Source organism: Podarcis cretensis (assembly GCF_951804945.1).
Source record: "Podarcis cretensis genome assembly, chromosome: 7".
Classification (NCBI taxonomy): Eukaryota; Metazoa; Chordata; class Lepidosauria; order Squamata; family Lacertidae; genus Podarcis; species Podarcis cretensis.
This window is the reverse complement of record NC_137176.1, coordinates 90,012,681-90,039,727: the sequence shown is the minus strand read 5'-3', so window position 1 is coordinate 90,039,727 and position 27,047 is coordinate 90,012,681. Positions and strand designations below refer to the sequence as shown.

The 27,047-nt window shown below is 45.1% G+C and overlaps 1 protein-coding gene across 5 annotated transcripts in view; it reads right to left on the bottom strand.

The window, feature by feature from the left end:
• Positions 1-8,597: 8,597 nt before the first annotated feature.
• ADGRB1 (adhesion G protein-coupled receptor B1) overlaps positions 8,598-27,047 on the bottom strand; it is a 421,483-nt gene continuing 403,033 nt past the window's right edge. For 3 of the 5 annotated variants that reach the window (XM_079984142.1, XM_079984141.1, XM_079984144.1), the window contains 5 exons: positions 23,729-24,453; positions 21,254-21,289; positions 18,536-18,640; positions 16,808-16,861; positions 8,598-10,147 (listed from right to left, as the gene is read on the bottom strand). In XM_079984142.1, the coding sequence (XP_079840268.1) occupies positions 9,950-10,147; positions 16,808-16,861; positions 18,536-18,640; positions 21,254-21,289; positions 23,729-24,453 (1,118 nt within the window). In that variant the 3' untranslated portion in view covers positions 8,598-9,949. The remainder of the gene's footprint in view (positions 10,148-16,807; positions 16,862-18,535; positions 18,641-21,253; positions 21,290-23,728; positions 24,454-27,047) is intronic. The other 2 variants (XM_079984145.1, XM_079984143.1) reach the window with 1 other exon arrangement.

The following is a 27,047-nucleotide window of genomic DNA, read 5'->3' as shown; positions in this document are numbered from 1 at the left end:
TGTGTGATTGCCACAAGGACCTCCTGATAAGTAGTGTTTTCACCTCTTATTTTATTACATATTTACCCATTATATCTATGCTCTGCCTTTTCTCGAGACAGGAACCCTAGGTGGTTTACTCTGCATGGTCCCCCCATTTTATTCTCACAATGAACATTCCAAAAGAATGTCACTTGCCCAAAGCCCGGGAGATTCATGGAGCTCTGATTGACTCCCACTACAAAACTAAGGCTGCTGAAGAGGACAGGGGCCATCTTGGTTGTGAGTCATGGAAGATCAGCTCCCTGCCTTGTAGGCCTTTTCTCTCTTGGTGTTGGAGATCAGGGCCTTGACTGACTCCAGCTACAAAAGCTGAAACAGCTGAACAGACACTTGGGCTGGGGTGGGGGTTGTTGCTGTTATTGATATTTTGTATTATTATTGTTATGAATTTGTGGGCGCAAGACTCCTCGAAATTCCCGGCACCAGCAGTGTTAGAATTTAAGTAAGGCATGGAGGAGTTAGAACCAGGAATTAGGCAGATGCTGTGTGTTGGACTCATGTATATAAAGCAGACCCCTGTGATCAGTCTCTGTGTCAGACAATGATAATCCTAGGGAATCAACATAAATTAAGTATTAATTAAGTCAGGCTAATCCCCTTTGAGGGACGCGGGTGGCGCTGTGGGTAAAAGCCTCAGCGCCTAGGGCTTGCCGATCGGAAGGTCGGTGGTTCGAATCCCCGCGGCGGGGTGCGCTCCCGCTGCTCGGTCCCAGCGCCTGCCAACCTAGCAGTTCGAAAGCACCCCCGGGTGCAAGTAGATAAATAGGGACCGCTTACTGGCGGGAAGGTAAACGGCGTTTCCGTGTGCGGCTCTGGCTCGCCAGATGCAGCTTTGTCACGCTGGCCACGTGACCCGGAAGTGTCTCCGGACAGCACTGGCCCCCGGCCTCTTGAGTGAGATGGGCGCACCAACCCCAGAGTCTGTCAAGACTGGCCCGTACGGGCAGGGGTACCTTTACCTTTACCTTTAATCCCCTTTGAGGTGTTAGCCTGGAGTAATGTGTCATTAGCACGACACAAAATCAAAGCGAGTGTGGCCTCTGCTTGGGTTACATAAAGCCAGGGGTTTAGAATAGATAGTTAGGTGTAATGTGTGCAGAAGCTGAGTGCAGAGTATTGAAGTTATAGGATGGAGTTTGGAAGCAACGGGCTGAAGAAGAAGAAGAGTTTGGATTTGATATCCCGCTTTATCACTACCCAAAGGAGTCTCAAAGCGGCCAACAATCTCCTTTCCCTTCCTCCCCCACAACAAACACTCTGTGAGGTGAGTGGGGCTGAGAGACTTCAAAGAAGTGCGACTAGCCCAAGGTCACCCAGCAGCTGCATGTGGAGGAGCGGAGACGTGAACCCAGCTCACCAGATTACGAGTCCACCGCTATTAACCACTATACCACACGGCTGCTGGCGGTTTGAATCTGTATGGAGAAGGCAAGACCCTCTTGGAGTGTAACACTGGGGATCCCTACATTGTAGACTCTGGCTGTGTATATGTGTAAAAAACCCCACCCATATATCATAAAGACACAACAATCTCTGCTGTGCCTCATTCCCCCAAGGAAACAGAGACACTGGAACTCCTGGAATCCTGAAGTGCTGTGAAGATTAGGGTGGTATACAACATACCTTTATTTTTCATCTTGTGGTTTATGTGGAAGCTATTCAGTTTGGTTGCATATTTTTTTATTCTAAATTCAGGTAGGTAGCCGTGTGGTCCAGTGGTGACCAAAGGGCCAACCAAAGTTGTTAACCTTTTTTTTAGGATTGAAGTTGCTGAGCTTTTTCTAGAGCTGTAGTTGTTGAGGTTTTTTAAGGATTTTACCCTAGGAAATAAAATGCCACAGGGGCCGATTAAACCAGCGGATTAGGCCCCCGAAATGGACACCTTAGAAACCAGCTAAGTTTGTTCTGGGTATAAGCTTTCCTGGACAATTTTTATTATTATTATTATTATTTTATATTTGTTATTTATGACTACTTTTGCAACATTGTGTATTTTTTATGTTGCGAGCCACCTTGAGCATTGTTCAAACTATGGAAAGGCAGTATACAAATGAAATTACGTCTGTATGCACGCCCGATTCCCTATTCATCTTAGACAGACATACACAGCAGCTTCCCAAATGTATCCATGATTAGAGATGTGAAAAGGCAAAGTGGTCCATTCTGCTCTGCATTTGATGCGCGCGCCCCTGCTTTCACACTGCTGCACTTCATCTTCTGCCAAGAACCACGTTATTCAACTTGCTGTTGACGGTGGCAAAATTAGGCAACTTATCATGTGACTGCATGGAGTTAACCCGAGAAAGAGCATAACTTATGTAACCTAAGCAGCTGATTATGGAAATTATGGTGCCATGATATTGTTCTACTCGGCGCGGAGGAAGCTTTTCTGGCACCCCGGGCAGGGCGCGCATGCGCGGCACCCATACAGACTGTGCATGCACAAAAGCCAGTACAGGCTGCTGCGCATGCAGCGTCCATACCCGTACGGACCTCGGTCGCTCTACAGCTGGGGGGAGGCAGTGGGCCATCTTATCACCCCTCCTAGGGTGGCACCCGGGGCCGCCACCCCCCTTCATACACCCCTGGTTCTACTCCAATCATTTCAATGCAAGGACATTCCGGTGTGGGGTGCGGGAAGGATCCGTTACATATCATTTGCAGATACCATTCGTACCTGCTGGATAGATCTCTGCTATAGACACAGGGTGACTAAGCAAACATCAGAAATTTCCACCAGCATTTCTGTTTCCAGCAGAATTCTTTGACATCCCTGGTCGACACACACTCATTTATTTCTTCACACACAAGTTCAAAGAATGCCTTAAATGCAACTGAGATAGCTTAGTTGGTGGAGCATGAGACAATCTCTGGATTGTGGGTTTGAGCCCCAAGTTAGGCAAAAGATTCTTGCATTGCAGGGGGCTGAACTAGAAGCATAGCTGTCAACATTTTCCTTTTTTTAAGGGAAATCCCCTTATTCCGAATAGGATTACTCGCAAGAAAAGGGAAAAGTTGACAGCTATGACTGGAACACCCTCATGGTCCCTTCCAACTCTACAATTCTATGAAAAATATATCGGCACGGCACAAATTTACACATTGTTCTTTTATTAGAAAGAAGACACATTCATGTGTGCTCTGAAAACTGTACAGAAATAACTGACAAACACAGAGGTCGGTGGTGGGAAAAACAGAGTGAACCCGAGAAAACTGGGGCAGGGGAGAGGAGATTATAGCAACAGTTATCAAACAAACTCTTGTTTCAGCAATTACCTAACATGGACCTGCTACTGGAGTGAATGGGATAACCGGTGGATGATGGTGAAAGAAAATCGAGTTTCCATTGGGGTGGGCAGAGATTAAAAGCCTGAAAACACAGTAGGAATAGGTTTGTGTGCTAAAAAAATATTTGGGCACCATCTGTTAAGATATTCTCCCATGGAACTCCTTTTCTATAAGGAGCTTGAGCAGGAGATATACCCCACTGGATATAGTTTCCACTTTGAATGATTAGAGTAGTTACAATGATATACAGCTTAGTATTCTGAGGCTGTTTTGTGCTTTTGACTTTCAAAGAATCATCTAAAACATGACCATTACATCACATATTTCTTTTTTAAAAATAAGTAAACTTTTTATTCTTAAAAACAAAGCAAAGTAACCCCCCCCCATTGGATTTCTTTTTAAAAAATGGTTTTAAATTAACAGACTTATTTTATTTGTAAGAGTACGTGCTAACTATGAAAGAAATGTCATTATGCTGCTGCTGGTTTAAAAATAAAGACAAAACCCCACAATATAATAGAATATATTAGAAACATAAGGGACGCAGGTGGCGCTGTGGGTTAAAGCCTCAGCGCCTAGGGCTTGCCGATCGAAAGGTCGGCGGTTCGAATCCCTGCGGCGGGGTGCGCTCCCGCTGCTCGGTCCCAGCGCCTGCCAACCTAGCAGTTCGAAAGCACCTCCGGGGGCAAGTAGATAAATAGGGACCGCTTACCAGCGGGAAGGTAAACGGCGTTTCTGTGTGCGGCTCTGGCTCGCCAGAGCAGCGATGTCACGCTGGCCACGTGACCCGGAAGTGTCTCCGGACAGCGCTGGCCCCTGGCCTCTTAAGTGAGATGGGCGCACAACCCCAGAGTCTGTCAAGACTGGCCCGTACGGGCAGGGGTACCTTTACCTTTACCTTTTATTAGAAACATAAGATTGCCTGCATATCAAGCAGCTGGCATAGAACAGGAGTGTGGTTTGATATTTTAAAATTGGTGCTCCTTTCATTTGCTTAATAAACTCCATAATTTTATGATTCTATGAAAAACAGCAGTTCAAACCTTCATTTAGACGCTTTCTGTGGTTTATGCTTACAGTAGTCACCCCTGTTCAGACAGGTAATATTTGTAGGGTTTCTGGGTGCATGACCTCTGTTTATTCTGTCTGGAACTGCAAGCACTCCCTGTTAGAAGGCACACTGTTGATGATTGTGTTTCCCCTGCAAACAAATGACTAATACTGTCAGGGCTAACTATGACACTCTTCTTGGTCAACAGGTAGACATATAGCCATTTCATGCTTGTGCATACCTGGATCAAGGCAAAACAGCAATTCCTCACAATGGCAAAAGGGAGGGAGACTTTGGGTTGCATTCAACATAGTGTTCTAACATGGCCTGCTTAGCACATGTGCACCGGGGCTTCCCCCATCTCCTTGCCCTGTGCACCCCAAATATCTGTTTTGGGAGTCCCCTCAACTTTCCAGAGCAGATATGGAGAGGATGTGATGTGTCCATATGGGGGAGACAGGGGGAAAGCCCTGTTGCACTCATTTTAGTCCTTGCATTAATAGGATGAATATGACTCCTTTTCCCTGTCCCTTGTCACACAAAGAATTGGATGGTTTGTTTCTGTAAATCTCAGTCCACCTTGTGGTCTAGCCCATGGGTAGGCAAACTAAGGCCCGGGGGCAGGATCTGGCCCAATCGCCTTCTAAATCCAGCCTGCGGACAGTCCGGGAACCAGCGTGTTTTTGCATGAGTAGAATGTGTCCTTTTATTGAAAATGCATCTCTGGGTTATTTGTGGGGCATAGGAATTCGTTCATTTCCCCCCTCCAAAATATAGTCTGCCCCCCCCCCACAAGGTCTGAGGGACAGTGGACCGCCGCCCTGCTGAAAAAGTTTGCTGACCCCTGGTAGCCCCACTCATTTCTCATAAACTGTTCTCTTAATCTCTTATACTCCCCATAATTCTACCCATGAATCACATTCCGTTGTTTGCATCAAGGCAATCGGTCGCTTTTGAGAATGTTCTGTGATGTAATGAGCTACTCTTGCAATTTACAATCTCAGTTTAGATCGATGCATTCCAAAGATGACATCTTCATGCCAAAACTGCCCAGAAAAGCCAACTGGTTTTTTGTGTGCTCTTTGGTGCACAAATAAATGACCACGAGAATCATGGTGCAACCCCAAGTCATAAGCAACCACATTAGGACTATAGGGAAGACCATTCCTTGGTGAGTCCCATACAGCTCAGTCTGGAACCTCCACATTTCCAGACTTGGACTGAATTCATGCTAAGTCTCCAGATCGCAGTGGATTTAATACTTTGATTACCTCGCTAAAGCCCGACATGAATTTTTTTAAAAAAAATCTACCTAGCATATGCATGGTATTAATGAATCCCACACTGGCTGCTATAACCCCTTCCCATGTGCAAACAAGTCTCTCTGGAATTTAAGGGTGAGTTCTAATCACTTTTCATTTATGTTCCTACCCTGCCTTTTCAACAAGGAGTTCAGGGCAACATACATGGAAGGTGAAGATTCCACATGGTATCCTCAGCACAACTCTGTGACGTAGGGATGACTGTAGTAGTTAAATCTTGAGTGAGTTCTGTGGCTGGGTGAGAATTTGGGACTAAGTCTCCGTGGTCCATGACTGGCACCCGGTTAACTTTACAAACCTTTGCCCTCACCGCACAACAACCTACCAATGTGCTGCCGCTGATTCTAGTGATAGTCTCAGAAAAGTGGACCAGGGATTTGCATTATGCTGTGCAGCTCTCATGCAGTGTCACCTATTGACCTGAGATGTTTCAGCTGCTCATGGGCATCTTTCCAAGTATTTCATAGAATCATAGCATTGAAGAGTTGGAACTTGGAAGGGACATGTGGGTCATTTAGTCCAACAAAACCAGAGGCAGTTTTAGGGTGGCGTGGACAAGTTTCTCTGCACTGAGCTCTGAGCCTAAGGAGTGGTGCAGGGTGTTGCAACTATGATGTAGTGAATTGAGCAGAATGGAAAGCAAGAGGTAGGATTTTGGCCTCACACAGGTCCACAGTGAAATTTTAGAAGTCCACCCCTGACTGAAGCATGCATGACAGTTGACCACCCAACCTCTGCTTAAAAACCTCCAGTGAAAGAGAGTCTACCATAAGGTTACCAGATTTCCCCGTTTCCCAGGGACAGTCCCCGGATTTATAGCTTTCTCAGCATTTACATGTACATAGCAAACAATAAGTGCCCCCCGGATTCATTGAAAAATATCTGGTAACCTTAGTCTACCACCTTCCAAGGGAATTTGTTCAGATGAAGTCTTCCCACCCATCTCTCTCTCTGTAGGGTCTTCCCATGTTCCTGGTCTAAAAGCATGGATGGACCAAGGATGTGGAACCTGTGGCCCTCCAGATGCTGTTGGACTCAAGCCCCCACCAACATAGCCAATGGTCAGGGATGATGAGGGTTGCACATCAGGAGGACCACAGGTTCCCTGTGGAACCAGAAAGTGTGGGAAGCGTTTGCCCAAGAAGCTCTGGGGGAACCATACACTACCATTTATAATGCAAAAGAAGGACTAACGGGACCTCCCATCAAACCATTGGTCCATCAGTATTGTCCATGCTGACCAGTACCAGCGGTGGATCTCTGGGGTTTCAGGAAGGTTCCCTCTCCAGCCCTAACAGGAGATGCTTAAGACTGAACCTGGAAACTTCTGTATGCACAGCAGAATCCCTACCACTGAGCTACAGCCCTTTTCCCAATGAATAAGAGGACAACACAAGCTGTCAAGACCCAACACATGAGAATGGTAGGGCTAGCTATGAATCAGATGAGCCTTTGACTTCCATAGATGCTTCAGTGTGCCTTGAGTTAGACATGAAGTCCATTCCTAGAAACTTCCAGCATATTTCTTGGTAAGATTCCCCCCCCCCCTTATGAGAACAAATAGAAACAATAATTTGATTGGTGTGAATTCCCCCTTCCTCCAATCCTTTTCCCATGGACTTTCCTTCTTAAGGGCTGGAAAGACCTTGGACGTAATATACACTTGAATGGGAACTGCATAAGAGCACACCTAGGGCTCTTGCACATTTCCCATTGTCTTCGGCGTGGCTTGCCTGGCACATGTTTCCAGTGGCTGATGTCCAGTTTCACTGAGCCTTACAGAGGACAAAATTCGTTTCAAGTCAAGAGCAACCTGTATGCTCCAGTCTTCGATGTGTTTGCAATCTGCCCCATTCACTGCAATGGAGGATGCAACTCCACTTTTACAATGCACTCTCCACTGAAGAAAATGGAACAGACTTTCTCAGCAGGGACATCAGTGTGTGCAGCTATGAGAGCCACTGGACATTGCCCAGTACATACAATCTATCCCGGATGGAAAGGATTCCCTATCTCGATCCATTCAACCCATAAACCCATTTCCCCAAAATTCAGTTTGGATCTACCCCACAACCCAAACCCATTCCCCAACAACAAAAGATAATTGCAGGCAAAAAAAATGATAACAAAAAAGCATATTAGGCCCCTTCCCGCCCCCAATGAAAAATGTTCAAACAAAAGTTTTGGGACAATAATACGAAGATAGCTAAGATAAAATAGACAAGGAGGGGTTATCTGGAGTCTTTTACTGTGTCTGTGGGTTTGGGAAAGATCCTGCACCTTTGCCCCCCCAAAAAAAATAATTGGTGATTTTTCTCTATAAAAAAACCCTGATCTATTTTTCTTCACTGAAATATTGCTGATCGTTTTACGGTTAAAAGAAATGGCAGGATTATGTCTGAGGAAAGCTTGCGATTTGTTATTTCACCACAGAAAATAAGAGAAGAAGCAATTCCACATGTTCATTTTCCCTCAGAAAAGATCAAAACTGCTTGATCAATTCTTACACTCCTCTTGCCTTCTTGCAGAACAATTTCCAGCTATCTTGGCCACTTGGAAAGTAGCGGCATTGATTTCTGTTTGAGTTCTTATGGAAACACAGAGTGAAACGTGTTTTAAAACATAGGGGTTCTGAATTCAAAGTCTGAGGGATCAGATTTTTTTTTTTTAAAAAAAAAACATGGTGTCAAGAGGAAGACGCCAAAATGCATCAGGCCATTTCCTCGACACGATATGACAATCCAAACCCTGAAGATGAGGAAGACCTGCATGTTAAGATGCTTCCATACCTTTGCCTCGCAGGACAAAGCTGGAAGAACATCTCCACCCCATTTGCATGGGTCAGAAGCATGGAAAAATGAGCGGAATGACACACGCCAAAGAAATGGAACTCCTTGGGTTTCAAGTTCTCTTTTTATTGAAGAAAAGAAAAAGAAGAAAAAAAAATAGATTTTTTTTTTCCCAAGTGGATTTTACTCAATTTTTTTTTTCCAGTTTGACTCAAAGTCCCTAAGGCAATGTTCTCCATATGTTCTCAACTTTTCCATGTCTCTTAACCGGGGATCGTCCACTTGAGAAAGCAGACAGGAGGAAAGATGTTGTCCAGTCTTTCAAAAGCAACGAGGGGGGGAAATGAGGCCACACATGAACCTTTGCACAAAGGCCCACAATGAGCTTGCTAGGGTCTACTAGCAGTCAACATATGACCTACATTCTTGTTTGTTCATTGTTTGTTTGCTTTTTTGTTTTGTTTTGTTTTTTTAAAAAAAACCTCCCCTTCCCACTCAAGGTTCTTTTCTCTCTTTTTTTTGTCTGGAGACCAGTTGAGTGGATCTCAATTGTCTTAAGTGGCGATCTTTTCATTGTCCATACATCACACTTTTTATTGTTATTATTTTTTTACGGAGAGTTCAGAAAATCCAGGATGGAAGGAGATGTCCGCCGCCGCCACCAGGACTCCCTCTTCCATCCAACTTCCCTGCCCCAAATAGGCATCCTCTGAGCTAGCTCCCAGAGGACTGCTGGAGAAATCCCAACTTTCTGAGGTGGAGGCCTCTTCCCGGTTGAGGGGGATCTCTGTTCCCGATGACGTTCTGGTGGCTGCGAGGAGACAAAAGGGAGATGGGCAGGTTCCTCTCCCTCCACCTCTAGAAGAGACAATGGGTCACAGGATGTGTCCAGTGGAACTGTGGGTACCCAATGCTCAGTCAAGCGCCTCCTGAGTTTCCATTCCAGACATCCATTGTGGCAGCATGGCTAGCAGCATCCTCTTGGTAAAGATCCTCTGTTAATCCTTCTGCTGCTGAGGCCGATGTCATTTTTTAAAAGAAAACAACAACCTCTATTCCTCCCTTTCCCCTTATTATTTCATCATCCCCTTCCCTTCTCCGTGGCCTTCTCTCTTCCCCCACCCACCCCCCCGGCCATCTTCCTTACCTGGGAAAGACCGTATTGCGTTCCGTACCTACTGCTACTATGTTCTACAAAGTAATAGTTTTCCCCACCCAACTCTGTCTCCCGAGAACAATACAAAGGTCACTCCATATTATGTTTCCTTTTAACTGAAAGGTTTCGAAAAGAAACCAACAGACATTGCTCTCTTGCTCCATTTCAATTCCGTTTGATTGGTTCTCTTTTTATTATTATTATTTTAAAAAATCTTTATCTGTTTGTATTTTGTGTTTTGTTTTCCAGGGTGGGGGGAAAAGGACACCCAAAGAGTCTCTCTTCTTGCTTTTTTCCCTCCTCAGACCTCTGTCTGGAGGTCGATAATGTCCTGTCCCACCAAGGGGATTGTGGCGCCTGCCTTTTCCCACTCAACAGTTTTGAGTTCCAAGGGAGACTGTGACACCATCTCCATGTCCTTTTTAACCCACGCCGGCGGGGAATGGACCTTCCGGATCCCTTCCCAGGGTCTCTTGTTTGGTGTCTGCTGTTTTTCTTGCTGCAACAAAAGGGGGGGGGAAGGGGGGGGAAACAAAACAGAAAAAAGAAGACATCAGATTTCCATGAAATTAAGTTGAGAGGAAGGCCAAAAGGTTTTGTTGATTCTTTTGGCTGAATTGATTAAAAAAAAAGCTTTCGATCGATTAAAATGGCACTGGATTAATTGGGAGGTGGATGGCTTTAAAATTAATTACTGGAATGCAAGTATTTGCAAAAGCCTCAGGTGACAGTCAATATATTTGAAAAGGTAATTTCCCCTTTCCCCTCCTATACTAAAGAATATGCATTTGTAGTGCCAACTTCAGTGCATACATTCACCCCCCCCCCAAAAAAAAGCAATGTCTATTTGGAGCAATTTGGGTTGGGGTAATTGCATGATAAGGTAAAGTAAAGGTAAAGGTACCCCTGCCCGTACGGGCCAGTCTTGACAGACTCTGGGGTTGTGCGCCCATCTCACTTAAGAGGCCAGGGCCCAGCGCTGTCCGGAGACACTTCCGGGTCACGTGGCCAGCGTGACAAAGCTGCATCTGGCGAGCCAGAGCCGCACACGGAAACGCCATTTACCTTCCCGCTGGTAAGCGGTCCCTATTTATCTACTTGCACCCGGAGGTGCTTTCGAACTGCTAGGTTGGCAGGCGCTGGGACCGAGCAGCGGGAGCGCACCCCGCCGCAGGGATTCGAACCGCCGACCTTTCGATCGGCAAGCCCTAGGCGCTGAGGCTTTAACCCACAGCGCCACCTGCGTCCCTAATTGCATGATAAGAGAAGGATAAATCCTCCTTCCCTGGCACTGGGCCTTGGCCATGAATGCCCTACCAGAGGGATGGAGACCAGGTGCTTGAATCTGGTCCTCCACGCCTCCCTGTTTAGTCCCCAAAACTCTCCCCAGACCACACTCCCTCATCAGCCCTGCTCTGGTCTGCCTGAAATGTGTCCTTGAGGTCCAATAATGCTTCTTGTCAAGATGGATGAAGAGATGTGGGTGGGAGAGGTTTGCAGAAACTTCTGGGTACCCAGAATGCACCCTGAGGTATTGTCAGGAATCGTGCTGAGGAGGGCTGTGCTGAGGAGGAATAATGGAAGCCTTCCCCTGCTCCTGAGCAGGATCCTGAATCTTCCCAGGAGCACTGGGACAGTATAGATTTGGAACAGTGGTTTGCAGAGGGAAATAGTTCAAAAGGCAGAAGTTGGGAAGAACTGGGTGGGGAACAGCTAGGAGAAGAACTGGGAAAGAGAGAGAGTTAACAGACTCACTCTCTCTGGAATGTGTCCATCTGATGTCCAAGGTTAAGGAGATCAGATAAGGTGGCAGCTCTGAAAGCTCAGTGGCTGCGAGATCAGGTTGCAAGATGCGGTAGTGACGTGGGCGACAAGGGGGGAATTGGGTGGAATCTTTAACTGGGAGCACCTTCATTCCTGGGAATGGATTCTTTGTGATCATTAAAATCTCTAACCGGTAAGAGTCTCCTTTCATTTTGTTCTGTTTATCTACTGCCAAAGGGGGGTGGGGAGGAAGCTGAGTCCCTGAAGCCTGACAGGTATAGAGGTAAAAGTCACATCCATCGTGCAATACAGTTTCCCTTTGTCTCCACCAATCACTTGTATGTAGTTCCCAGAAAAACTCCACAACCCACAAGGGAATGTAAACCTCAGCCTGAAAAATGTTCCCTATTCCTGCTCTACCAATGCATCTTCTATTTGCATTTTTTTTTAAGTGGGAGCTCCAATCATGTCTCAGTTGGAATCACATCTAGTTTGGCCCTTAATTTCGCCATCCTTCCCCTTGTTATGCTATGCAATGGCTTGTAGAAGGAATCGGAACTGGGGATCCCCTGGCAATGTACGCAAGCCCTGCCCTTCCCACAAAATGGCAGACAATTCATGTTCCTGATGCCATCGGAAATCTCATCATTCTGGATCAACTGGGAGGGATCACGGCTATAATTATCTGCCATCTTGTGGAAGGCCAAGGCTCATGTAATTTGACAGGAAGCGTTCTTAAAAGCCTGATAAACGTCTCCTTGCTCGGTGGCACCAGACAAACTTAGTGGTGTTCTGTGATTTATATAGATGTAAGCACAATAGGATCTTTCCATAACGCTACCCAAAATAGCATGTTCGAAACCCAAGGGGCATATTTTGCTTTTAAAATGGTGCAACATTCTCTTCAATAAAGCAGGCTGTAGAAACCTCACCAAGAGCGTTATTACAATTCACAAAGGGATTTTTCACGCGAAATATCTGCCATGGGAAAGATTAGGGGTTACTGGGGAGAGAAAAGAAGTGCAGGATTCAATTCAGGCAGTCACAGCACTGGGGGAATGGAAGTAAGGTACACATGTGTGATGGCTGAGGAGAAATTGAAGGAAACTCACGAAACCTCACTGGGGTGGGGGAATAGACCTCCTTTTGTGTTACAAAACTTATCCACTAGTTCTTTGGATGTAAGAATATTCCATCCTTTTGAGAGGATATCACTCCATGCTGTGAGGGGATGGAGTACTGGAGGAGCTGTGTGGGAATATGGGGTCGGGATGAAATTCAAAGGAGGGGGTTAGCATAGGGTGGGGCATCTGCAGGATTGGTGAGCAAAATGAGCAGGGTCTGGAGCCCCTAGTAATACAGTAGTACCTGTTGAGATTCCATTCCACCTTTTGCTGCAGACATGGGATTGTTGTGTGTCACATGTCTGTTTACATTCCAGCACACATTGCTGGCGTGAGCGGAACTTCCGCTCTGTATAGCTGTTGTTTTTGGTGCTCTCTCCGAGAAGACGGCAAGGAGAGACGACATGTTTCTTTGTCCTGATTTATGTTTAATAAGGGACGTGGGTGGCACTGTGGGTTAAACCACAGAGCCTAGGACTTGCCGATCAGAAGGTCAGCGGCTCGAATCCCCACAACAGGGTGAGCTCCCGTTGCTTGGTCCCTCCTCCTGCCAACCTAGCAGTTTGAAAGCATGTCAAGTTCAAGTAGATAAATAGGTACCACTCCGGCAGGAAGGTAAACGGTGTTTCGTTGCGCTGCTCTGGTTTGCCAGAAGCGGCTTAGTCATGCTGGCCACATGACCCGGAAGCTGTCTGCGGACAAATGCCGGCTCCCTCGGCCTATAGATGACTGCACAACCCCAGAGTCATCTGCGACTGGACCTAAGAGTCAGGGGTACCTTTACCTTTTTACATATGTACGTGTCAGGGAACTGCCATCGGAGAGTCAGGTGGTGGAGGGGCTCAAGGAGGCTAGGAAACCCTCGGATGCAGAGGAAGGAACCAGCAGGGGGAGAGAGAGAGTTCATGGAGAAACTCAGTCGGAGGGATGGCTCCAGGAGACTTCCAGTGAGAACAGCGGGGAGGTCTCAGGACCTCCTCTGGGTACACCTACTCCTCGCAGGAAACTGTCACGCCAAGAATCTCGAAGGAGAGTGTCCGTTAAGGAACTCTTATGTTGGCGCAAATTCCGGAAACGCTCACTGACAGATTCTGCCAGCGATTGAGGGAGTCATGCTTTGAGGGCTCGCGTAAAGGCAGAGCTTTGAAACCTTTGCAAAGCTCTGAGGGATTCAGCTTTTACGCACAAGCAGCTCATTATCCCATCACAGTATGTATATATGCTTTGGGCCACAATTTACCCAACATATCACGTCTTTTGTTGTTCAGTGTGAGTAGTGGGAATGGTTTCTACAAGAAAGGCTTGGAAAACACACATTCAACAGAATGAGTTGCAGTTGAAATGTAAAAAAAATAAGTGCTTCCAGTACATAATGTGGGTCTATATAACTAGACTGAGATGATTATCTTAAGAACGTGTTCATAATAAGTGATGAATGGCACAAAAATCTTTTTGTGCTTCCTTTTTCTATCCATTTGTCCTCTGATCACTTAATATTTGTTCTTACTGGATGGGCTATTGGCTGTAGCCTATTTTATTATAAAGATAGTCTTTATGTATTTATGGATTGTATTAGTTATATTACGTTGAAATAGGTCTTGCTTAAATACAAAGTGGTACGAAAAAAAAGCACACCTTTAAAACACGCTGATAGTTTTCCAGTATTGCCCACGTTGTACATGTTAAATATTTGAATTAAGCCATCCATAATTTTTTTTTTAAAAAAATAAAGTAAAAACAAAATACAGCCCCAGGGATTTTAACCTCCCGCCCCTTCAATGTGTTGAGGAAATAAATGAATGCGACATTTGCAGACCTCTTTCTCTGCATAAATTCTGGGCATCAGGTTTGCCCATGAAAGGCTCCAGCTCAAAGCAGGCGATTGGCAGCTGCACTGAACTGGAAACAGTTCTGAATTCGGTCCCTCCTCAAGGCCGTGGATCAAAGCCACCACCCTCCCCCCCAAAGAGATGGGGAGAATATTCCTTTTATCACCTTCAAAGCAAATAGCGGGTGGTACATGAACAAAAGATTCTTTCCTCCTCTCCACAGTGCATAGTTAGAGGCTGAGCTCAGATGGCTTCAAGCATCACCCAGTGTGAGCAGGAGAATCTCCCTTCCATCACTCAGTGATGTGACTTCAGAAGCAAGACGTTCTACTGACTGGGTGAGTTCTGCAGGAGGGTCTCCTGCTTATTGGTAGCAAAGCAACTTCCAGCTCACTTTCCCCAAGTCTTGGTTCACAGGAGGGGAAGGGCTGATCTAAAGAACTTCAGCAAAGTGCTTAAGGAAGCGTGTGAGAGATATTTTGAGCCTCAAAGGGATGCTCAGTGATATCTTCCTTCTGCAAAGCCTAGTCTCTCAAGCCCAGCACTCTGCCTCAAACAGTGGTCCATGAAAATCCACAATAATGTGCCAAGAGATCCATCCTTCTGCTGCTCACCAGCAGCTTATATCTGAAAGTCACAAAATATGCACTCTTGATGGATTCTCTTGAAAAGATAGAACCAAATACACATAAGTCTTATGGTTCTATGTTTTCAAGAGAATCCATCAAGAGTGCATATTTTGTGACTTTCAGAGATTTATAAGATTTATTTGGTTTTGCAGGGAGTGCATATTTCATATATTTCATACTGTTTAATGTTCTGCATAGATTACATAAAGGGTTTATTTTGACATCACATTGTTGTACTTGGTCATCGTGTTGCCTTGGATATTACTGATAATTGTTTGCAACACAGGAGTTTATTTGTTTGGTTACTGCTCACCAGCAGCTGGCATTCAGTGGCAATACTGCCTCTGAGCAGGAACGCTTCCCTTCCTCCACCCTCCTCCTCCTTCTTTCCTTTTGCGTCAAGAGACTGTGTTACATTTTTTTCTTGTTGAAAAGCAGCTGCTCTGGGGGCTTTTGAGCTGAAAAGCTAGGGTGAAAAACAGCACTAGGAAACCTCTAATGAAATAAATGTTCATGGCGAATAGTCACTGGCAGACTGTCCCATCCTTCTCCAAATGCTTAGCTAACTTCACGTCCTTGGACCCTCCTACCTACGGGACCCACCTACGGGTTGGACTCGATGGCCCTTGTGGTCTCTTCCAACTCTATGATTCTATGATTCTCCCGGTATGCCCCACGGAGGACCTTAAGGTCCATAAATAGCAACACCCTAGAGGTCACGGGCTCTAAGGAAGTCAGATTAGCCGCAACCAGAGGCAGGGCCTTTCCAACACTGGCTCCGGCCTGGTGGAACGCTCTGTCTCATGAGACCAGGGCCCTGCAGGATCTGATTTCTTTCCGCAGGGCCTGTAAGGCAGAGTTGTTCCGCCTGGCCTTTGGCTTGGAATCAACTTGATCCCCTCCCCCTCTTTCCTTTCTCCTTCTGTGATGGAACTCCTATTTGGGGACTTCCCTGGCTTTTTTCTGGCCCACGTAGGACCAGTCTGGATAGCTGGCCTTGGTGAAGACTTGACGTTTTCATCCCCCAAAAAGTTTTTGATTTGAGTTCCTACTGAAATGAGGCTGCATTTTAATGTTGTATTTTAATCTTGTTTTTAAGTTGTATTTCAATCAATTGTTTTTATACTGGTGTTAGCCACCTTGAGCCTGGTCTTGGCTGGGGATGGTGGGGTATAAATAAAACTTAATAATAATAGTAATAATCTAGTTCTCTTTGGAAGACATCAAACTTGAAGACCTCTCACTAACTCTTGTCTTATGTTTGTGAATTCCAGACAGTGGCCACGATTACTGCATGGCCGGGGATTGGACTAGGAGACCCGTGGGGTCTGTTCCAGCTTTGCCATTCTACGACTCCATGTGTTGTGTGAAGAAGGGAGGTTTTCTTCTTCTCAATGTCTGTCCCAACCCTGTTATCAGGACAGTTGTTGGAGTAGCCATGGAACCAAGGTGATGGAAAAGCTTCGTAACCATAAAACATGCTTCTGAGATGGGTGAAGTGGACATCTTTGGACATTGGCAAGGCAAGAGAAGGGGGTTGCCAAGTAGATATGGTTTGGGAGGGATGCAGTCAAGGCTCTAACAATGTTGGGGGGAAATGGATCGGGAGAGTTGCATGAATCCTCTCTTCTGTGCGATTTCAGGAGCGGAAGGATCAAGGGAGCATTCGAGGGGTGCTTGGCACATGACTGAGAGGACCAAATGCTTACTTAAGGGTAGGAGAATGCGTTTGAAGACATGCGCCGTGGCAAGGATTGGAGGGGAGGATGTCTCTATGAGCTTCATTAAGGAAACACAGGCAAGTAAGACTTACGCTAGCGTTAGTTTTATCACTTCCTCCTGAAGAAACACTCCATCGTTTTATAGCCTGAGTGTACAAGAGAGAACAGGGTGTTTCCCTCCTCTTTGATCAACGTAATTGAATTGGCGCACACCAAGGAACAAGGGTGCGCCTCCTGTGCCCAGGAGAACAGTGAAATAACCATTCCAGAGCATTTCCCCTTTAAAACCATAGTGCTTGATGGGGAAAAGGAAACATGCAGAACTGGAGAGGAAGCTGCAAAAGGAACCATAAAATCCTGGCAAGCAGTGCTGCATTACGGGCCTCCGTAGGAACACAGAAAGCTGCCTTCTACTGAGTCAGACCTTTGGGTCCATGAAGCTCATATTGTGTACTCTGACTGGCTCTCTAGGATTTCAGACAATGGTCTCTCCCATCTACACCTGGAGATGCTATACCTGGAGATGCTACACCTCCAGGTATACCTGGATATTCATGCATTGCAAGGGTTGAATTCGATGACCCTTAGGGTCTCTACAGTCTCTACAGTTCTATGATTCTGTGCTTGTATGCCAAGGATTGAATCAGGGTCACTCTGCCTACAGAAGAGGTGTTCTGTCACTGCACTACGGTTCTTCTTAATTTCTAAAGGCAGCATGGGGAGAATCATTCTTGAGATTATACCCTAGTTATTTTATTTATTAAATTTATTACTTACTTTTTTTGCCACGGCAACTCAAAGTGACTCACAATATTTTAAGCAAGCAAACACATACATGCATTAAAACCAGCTTTAAAAACAACCTAAGACAATTTGGTTTGTTTTTTGTTTTTTGTTTTTGTTTTTATTAAAAAAACGCTACATTAAAACATCCCGTCCATGAAAACAAAAATGCTGTAGAGAATTCAAAGCCAAAGGACTGGTGAAAAAAAATGTTTTTGTTGAACTAGAAGCTGGTATTGACTTCTGATTCATCCTGCCTTAATTAATCCAGAATAAACAAAGATGATCATGGATAAATAACCAGGATGTATCTGCAAGAAGTGATTCTTCATGCAGAAACTTCTCAAATCTCCCCTGCTGCTTAGCTCAATCATGGAAAATTATTATTATTATTTTGCACAGGTGTAGCGCAAAGTATGATATAGTGTTACTCTTGAGCTTAGTCCTGCATCTGTGTGGTCTACTAAAGCACAGGAAGTGCTGTAGGCCAGCAACTCTGCTTGGAGGCCAGATCATTATCTCTGCCCCCCCTTGAGGTTCAGCAGGTGGGTGGAGCCTGAGATTTAGGAATGATGTTGTCATCCAAGGTCGATAGTATTGGGACAGTAGAATTGACAAAGGACAGGCTGAAGTTTCTCCAGAAAGAACTTCCAGCTGAACAGTTTATGGGGAAAATTTATGGGCTGGGGATCATCCATCATTTGGCAAAAATCCACCTGGACACAATTTTGGCCAGCGATTCCCAGACATGTCCAGGAAAACCAGGACGTATGGCAGCCCTTTATCTCGAAGACACAGGAGCAGGGAATCAGAGAAAAATTGAAGTCATTTAAGCTTTTCTCCAGTCAAATGAAGAAGAAAACTTATTGAAAACAGATTTTCAAACTGCAAATATCCTCACATGGGTGGGGCAGAGGGGTTTTGCCCACAGGTGCAAAATTATGGTTTTTGGAATTTCCCATATCCTTTGTTTGCAGACCCCCAAATAAATTAGGTCCCCAAGGATGGAGTTTTCAGGAAACTGGGCCAGACCTCACCTTGCTGTCTGCTGTTGGAGACTCCTTCTCTTTCTCTGCATGCTGCAGCTTTCGGTTCAAGTCCTGGAACATGTCTTGGTGACGTTTTCTCGTGTGCATGATTTTCTGCAACAGACGAGAGAGAAACAAGTCAGGATATCCCAGGTCCATCAAAGCCTCAGGCAGGAATTGTGAGATCAATTAAACCTAATTAGGAATGGGTGAATCTGCCCCAGTTTCTCATTGTTCTAGTCCTCATTTCTCCACATTTCCATATCACTTCATTATATCACTTCATTATATATATATATATGACGAACATTATTCAGTGTTTTAGTGCAAGTCTTTCTTAATATAGTTATTTTTGGGTGCAGTTTTCCCTAATATAAATTTACTGATTTACACTTATAAACTGCTTGGTTATAATAAAACTTCTAAGCGGTTTACAGTTTTTAAAAACATGTTAAGATGATCAATAAAAAGGTTAAAAAGAGGTATCTAAAACATTTGTAACATAATAAAATGAGCTTTTAAAGAAATAAAAAAAAAAGATAACTAAACTCAACAGAAAGCAAAAGGATTAATACACATGCCGGCCTGCTACATTTGTGGATAGGGTCGCCAAACAAAAACATTTTAAGCAAGCACCACAAAGAGAACAGAAAAGGTGTTTGCCTGGTGTATCAATAGACAGGGAGTTCCAAAGTGTGTGTTCTACCATAGTAAAAGATTGATTTCTTACAAGTGTGGAATGAGTATTATGTGGCACCTGGAACAGTGCGATTTCTGTATGCTATTTTCTCAAATGCATGGACTTTGATGCATACTAGATCCTAGTGTGAGCATTTGCATGTCGAGACCCCGAAGGCACCCCCTTGTTGATGAATAAGACACAAGGATACAGATATTAGGTTAATGGTTATTGGGCAAATTTAGGCCACAACTTTATTGGTTACAGAATGTGAGCGGTATTGGGACTTCCGGAGGCGGCGCCACCGGCAATGGCGGATTCCCTCTAACTTAGAGGGAGAAAGCCGCGCAGAAATCGGGTCCTACCGCTACAGCGAAGCGGGGACCCTTTCGAAAACCGCAGGCGGGTGAAGCCTGCGACCGTGCGACTTGGCCCCGTCAATGCAAACCAATTCGAGCTCCCCCTGGGTTCCCGACGGGGTTGTGGCATGGCCCTAGCTCCACCTCGGGCTTTGGACAAGATCCACCCCCCCCCGGATTTCTTTAACAGAATACCCTTAAGCTTGGAGGGGCAGGTGATTTCCACACCTCCCCTCCCCCATCATAAGATCAACCAACGCCTAACCGCCAAACCTTACAAAGCTGTGACGATTGCTGCAAGGTAGCCGAAAACCAAATGGCCCATGCCAATTTGCCAAGTGGAAAAATTCCTACCAGGCCCCTCAACGGTGACCAACCAAGGTCCATAAGAAGGCCAGTGTCAAAACCTGAAAATAGGGAAGGTGGGCGGGAGATTGAGGAAGCGAGCCAAGAGAAGCTCTCTGGCTTGAGCTTAAGTTTAAATGGGGCTGGTAACCTCCGCGTGATGCAGGTCCACTGCAACTCCTCCCCACTGGGAAGTGGAGTGCATTTCTGAACACACTGGAACTCCACTGCAAAATTCAGATACGTGTAAATTGTTTTGGAAACTGCCAATTAGGTAGGTTTGCCTTTAAACGTGAAGCAGATTGAATTTCTCCCCCATCTTTAGTCCTGGCCAAGTAAAAATGCAGGACTGAAACCCCCCCCCCCCAAAAAAAAATGGCCCAATGTGTACTGAGAATGATCATTGCTCTCAGAACGCAGGATGTCTGTTTGCAGGGGCCTTCCATTTGGTGGGTTCACCCCTTTTTGTACTTTTGCAAACGTTGGGGTTCCCCCAAGCCTCTTAACACCATCCTCATGAGAGCGGATGGTCCAGTTTGGGCTATAATGGAGAATGAGGTTGCTGTTTGTATATAGGATTTTTCGTCCAAAGAGAACCACTTCATTCTTTCAGTTTATGCTATACCTACTCAGAGAGGTGCCCTTTGCAACACTCTGGGCTACAGTTGCTGGACATTTGCTTTGATGCCTGGCTACCAGAAATTCTCTGTGCACTGCCCATGGATGAAATTAGGCATACATTTGCATTGCTGTACATTCCAGTGGAGAAAATTACCCCTTGTTATGGGGAATACGCAGTGCTTTTTTTCCTAGAAAAAAGAGGTGCCAGAACTCACTATGAATGCCTCCCTCATTCTCTTATAATGGCAATGGCGCCCACCTGAGAGGTGCTGGAACTGAGTTCCAGGGAGTTCTGGCTGAAAAAAATAGCCCTGAATATGACACAAACTGATTCATGGGTTCTCGGGACTCAGGCAATGACTCCAGACATTTGTGGTGTTAGGACAATCAATTTGGTATACAGTCATACCTCGGGTTGCGAACGCTGCAGGTTATGTCTTTTCAGGTTGCGACCCGGAAGTACCGGAAAGGGTTACTTCCGGATTTTGCCTCTCGTGCATGCACAGACGTGCAAAATGATGTCACGCGCATGCATAGAAGCTGCGAATTACAACCCGCAGATGCACAGACGTGGGTTGCATTCCGTTCAGGTTGCGAACGGGGCTCCAGGATGGATCCTGTTCACAACCAGAGGTACCACTGTATATGAAACTAAATTCAATGGGGATGATAAGATTCACTCTTACCCTGACCTGTCCATTATGTAAATAGGGAAATACTCACCTCAAAATCTAGCTCTGCATACCGGGATTTCCGTCTCTGGGGATTGAAAGAGAAAGACAGATTAGCAGTAGGGTGATACCACCCCAATGAAATTGACGTCATATTTTTTTTTTGCCACCGATTTTTTGGAGAAAGCACCATGCAAAGAGGCACTTTGTGTACACAATTTGCAGCAATGGCCACAATCGTGGCAGCCGCGCAGAGTCTCATCTGTCTGTGTGCATGTTCAGTCCCACTGGACTGAGGAGACACATTCCCTGGTCCAGGGGTGGTCCTACCGTTTGGCAAAGTGAGGCAATGGCCTCAGGTGCTGGATGAACCCCCTAGACATTCTCCTCTGCTGAAAAAACAGCTGCATGTGTGCTCTGCCACACTAGCCTGCTGCTCAGAGAAGCAGTGGAGGACACGATCCCATCACTAATAATTTGGGATCAGTTAACAATCTGGGATCTGGACCACTTTACCGACGAGATCACCCGACCCCATATCAACTGCTTTGATCTGGCACAGTTACAGGGGCTACATAATGTGAATTTCACATTTTAAAGAAATCAGTGATTTAGTGTGGCAGAACTACACTTGGGAACTCCCTGCCTTTTGATATCAGGCAGGCTGTATGCTTTAAAAAACATTTTTGTATAGATAATCCTACTCAGTTGTTTAGAAAGTTGGAAAGTTTTATGAAAACCGTCCCTCTCTCTGATTAGTTTTATACAGGCCAGTTTGCATTTCTTAGTGCAGAAAGGATTGATCTGATGTGTAGAGATCTTTCCTATTCTACTTAGTTCAAGAAGGTTCGGGAAGTTTCTCTGTGTGAAAGGAACAAGCACAAACTTCATGATGTTTGGGTTATTCCTTCAGAGAAGCTGAGTACAGCTGGCTTAAACTGGTCCTGTTATCTCTTCTGTCAAGGTCATGTTGACTATAATAAGAGGCCAGAAGGAGCCTGGGTTTCACTTTCTCTCTATCTCTTTTCCAGCTGGTGTGGTGTTCTGTATATAGTGTTCAGTTTTAGACTTATTATAAGTTATTGTGTTTTTTATAATGTATTTTTATTAAAGATATTCTTGGTTTACAAAAGTATATGCAATGCCTCTCCCCCCCCCCCAGTAACATTTTTTACAGATTAGTTTCATTTCTTGAGACATTAGGAAGAAAAGGGGGAAAGATGAGTGGGGATGAGGTCGGGTCGCAATGTTTCTATTTTACTTAATATATGTGGGGTTTTGTGTCAGTGTCGCTTGTGCAGGTTCTTTGTTGTTCACTTGGGTTCCTTTGGTGGTGAGAGAGGTTGGGGTTGGCCTAGGGTGTGGTTGTTCATTTGTGGTTGGCTGTGGTGATCTTTGTTTTCATGTGTGAGTGGGGTGGGTGGGTGTTTTGGATCAGGTTAGCCATATTGTATGCTGTTGGTTGATTTTTGTCATTGTCTTGTTGGGCTGTGTATGTGATAAAGGGGAGCCACTTCTTCTATTTGTCCCCGTGTCAGTTTCAGTTTATTGGTTAATTTTTCTAGTAAGGCAGTTTCCCATACTATTTGGTACCATTGGTCCAGGCTTACTTCTGACAGGTCTTTCCAGTTATAAGTTATTGTTAAGTCTGCTGTAACTGGATTTCTTATTGACAGGGCCAATCTTGAATGTATTGGATTTTTGACCATTCTGTTCATATGCCTTCAGTAGCAGTAAAGCTCTGCTGGGTGAAATGCCTCTGGTCTATTTTTGGGAAACCCTGCAACATGTGTAAGTTTTTACTCTGCTAACTATACATTGGAATCTACTCTGGATAATAATAATAATAATAATAATAATAATAATAATAATAATAATAATTTATTATTTATACCCCACCCATCTGGCTGGGTCCCCCCAGCCACTCTGGGCGGCTTCCAACAAAACACTAAAATACAATAACCTATTAAACATTAAAAGCTTCCCTAAACAGGGCTGCCTTTAGATGTCTTCTAAAAGTTTGGTAGTTATTTTTCTATTTGACATCTGGTAGGAGGGCGTTCCACAGGGCGGGTGCCACTACCGAGAAGGCCCTCTGCCTGGTTCCCTGTAACTTGGCTTCTCGCAGCGAGGGAACCATTAGAAGGCCCTCGGCGCTGGACCGGGCAGAACGATGGAGGTGGAGACGCTCCTTCAGGTATACTGGACGGAGGCCGTTTAGGGCTTTAAAGGTCAGCACCAACACTTTGAATTGTGCTCAGAAACGTACTGGGAGCCAGTGGATCAATATTGAGCAGACTTTCAGTGACAATATACCTCTGTTATCTCCCCCCAACCTTACTCTGGCCAGTCAATTTAACCCCCTATTGTATCAATACGACTGGTTCTTTTTCAAGTTCTTGGGGACAGGTTGGTCTTCTTCAGCCAAGGGACCCGAGGTCCTTTCTAACCGGAGATGCCAAGGAACCTGCGATGTTCTCCGTGCAAAATGTGCGCAATATCACATAGCTACCACCCAGCCACATACCTCAAGGGAGCTCATGGAAAGGGTGGAAACCGTCTCACTCTTGGACACCATGCCAGAGTTGCCAGACTCGCCCGTGTCACACAAGCTGTTTGGCATCTGTGAGTCACCAGACTTGTTAACCATCGGAGGTGACAGCTGGTGTTGCTGCTGCTGTTGCTGCTGCTGCTGCTGCAACATTGGTGAAGCCTGAGCCTCCCCACAGCCCATGACCACAGGCTCCCTTGGAGGGCTTTTGACAACAAAACCTGGGTCAGTGGCCATACTGAGGTGGATGAGCCTCGTCTGGGGCATCTGGTCAATGTTGATGCTGTATTTCGTATCGTCTTTGGGGGGCGGTGGAGGCGGCGGAGGCTTCGGCCTCAAGGTGGCGGTGTTGGAGGGCAGGATGACGTAGCTGGTGTCTATGGCTTGGTCCTGTGCCCGAGAGAGCTCTGAGTCCAGCTTCTTGAAGATGTCCCCATCACAGATGTAGATGGACTTTGGAGGCTGGCTCTTGTCCTTCTTCAGAGTGAGGGTGTGATTGCTGAAGTCGTTGAGGTTGATGGCGCCCAGGTAGTGCGGGGAGCCTTGGAGGTGCATCTTGGAGACGTTGGCTGGAAGACTGTTGAAGTTGGACGATCCCTTCTGGTGGTTCAGCTTCAGCTTCTCCTCATCCTGCAGGGACGGGCGTTTCAAAGTCCCTGTGATGGTCATGGTGCGGCAAGTGCTGATGTCTTTGTTTAGTACTAATGGGTCGGCGGAAAGAGGCAAAGCATCAGTAACCGATGGAACTGGACGTGTTTTGCTACACAACAAAAATGACTCTCACCATCATCACACCACCCAGGGATGTCCCCACCCATCTCCAGAACAGAGGCTCCTATAGGGATTTTTTATTTTATAATCATCATTATTATTTATTAAATTAGTACATCATCCTATACCCTCAGGTCTCAGGGCCGTTACAACATAAAATCTCAATATAAAAACACAACATACATAACCAAAATAGGAACAAAAACAAGTCAATAACCGCCCCCCCTCCAACACATTTTAAAAGGGAATTAGAGTTTCACTCTTGTTTCATTCTTGTTCTAGACTTAGTGGCTCCACTTTCAACAGCTACTGAGTGATTTTTTTGTCTCCCATTCATTCATTATGTGAAGACAATGGATGAAGAAATAAATGGCCTGTTTCTAATTTGCCTGGTTATGTTTAAAATTATTCCACAAGCTTTTTGGACTGGGTTATACATGTCAATAAATAAATAAATATGATTTATATGTTCTCTAGAGATCCCGTGTTTAATCTACTGTGTTTGATTCATGATGCAAAGATTGTATTTCTGCTGGTAAGGGTATATAACCTGGTCACCCATATTGGTTTAAAATGTTTTATTGGTTTTATCCTTGACCTTGGTGCAATGCAGACAAGACACCTTTGCTCAGACTCCTTGGCCCCGGTTCCCAATTTGCTACTGGGCCAAGTTCAGCATCTTACTGCTAGCATATAAAGCCCTTAACAACTTGGGATCAGTTTACCCATGAGATCACCTTTCCCCAATTATGCTTGATTGATGGCTTCGATCTGCAGAACTAGCACTCATTCTGCATTTGTAAGAACTCAAACTTTTAGTGTTGCAGCATCTACACTTTGGAACTCCCTGCCTATTGATTTCTTTTTGAAGCCTGCTAAACTCATTTTTGTTTAGACATCTCTACCAAGATATCCAAAATGCTGATGTCTGTTTTAAACTCCTTTGAGTTTATTGCTGATTTTATTTTTTCCCCTGAATGCTTAAGATTGTTGTTACTGAAAATTGTATTGTTTTATTCTTATTGTAACTGCTTTGATTTTTCTTTTTTAAAAAACAATCAAGTAATGTATACATAAAGTAAATAATAAAGTGTATTTTTGTCCCTTCCCTATTTGAGAGATTAGATACAGAATATCCTCTGGATGCTTTCAGACCAAAAGAGCAGCTTCAGCGCTTATAAGAAAAGAGCCAAATTCTGAATGAGATGGAGAACATCACATGCAAACACACATATGCATCACAGATATAAGTAAACGATATATTGCTATTGCTCAGCCAACTCTCAACTGCAAGGAAAAGAAGTCATGGTTGGCTTCTATGATATACCCCAGAGTCATAGAACCAAATACTTACCCAGCACATCAGCAGAACAGCTGCTTTACCTATTCCTCCCTGAAGAACAGGGGAAAATAAAAGACCAACAAATATGGGCTTGGGGGCTTCATTCAAACAATTCCTGACTAAGGGCTGGAGCGTTTTGTTGTTGCTGTGTGGTTGTGTTATCTTGTAAAACACAACAGCAGGTTGTTGGGATTTAATTGGTCTGCTATGGGGCCTTGAGCTTGCTAAGCCAGCAAAATTCAAGGGCAAGCCAGCAGAAACAATGACCCAAGCCTTTGTGAGACGGGCTTCCTTGCCTGGCACCCCTTAGATGATATGGACTACAACTCTGATTCTAAATGTGGGCACCAGCTTGGGGAAGGCTGGCTGGTCTAAGACATCTGGACATCCTGGGGTGCGGCAAACCCAATTGGGTAAGAGAACTGTGGTACACAAACGTGACAACTGGGGGAGGAATTATGATATCTAACAGACATGGAAATGAATTTCCCAGATCTCGGATCTTAGATGAAGATCGTGTGGGGGTGACTGAACTCTCTGGAGTTTTCTATGAAACAGTAGACATCTTGCAAGGAAAGATGGAGGCATTTAGCTGTTTTTCCAAGTATCACTCATGAATTTAGACAACTCAAGGGATGCTTCCCAGGATATGCATTTGTGTGTGTGTCACAGTGCTTGCTTTCCTCTTCCCTCCACATTTACCTTTCCTTTTGTGCCATGTCTATTAGGTTGTGAGCCCCTAAGGAGGGCCTGCCTGATCTTTTAACATCTCTGCAGTGCTTAGAAAACATCCGCTGCTTGTTTAAAATATTATAGAACAGTTGCTCTGGAGAGTTAGGGTTGTAAAATGGAGCAAGGGCCGTTCTTCTGTTTGTTGGATGCCTTTGGTTTTGTTAAGGTTAAGATTGTCGGCGCTGAGAGAGATCAGAAGGATAAAAAGAGACACCACAGAGAGAGGAAATAAATGAAGAAGGGGAAAGAAGCCAGGGAGAGGGAGAGGTGAGAAGACGTCAGCAGAGAGGGAAGCGTCATGTTTGATCGAAGGGTGTCATATAGAGATGCCAAAAGCAAAAGCAATATGAGAATCTGCCTATGGGCATGTTGGCACTGGGATAATTTGTGGGAGCTCACACTCCCTTTTGAAACCTTGAAGCTGAAAAGAGAAGGCGATAAATAGTCCCC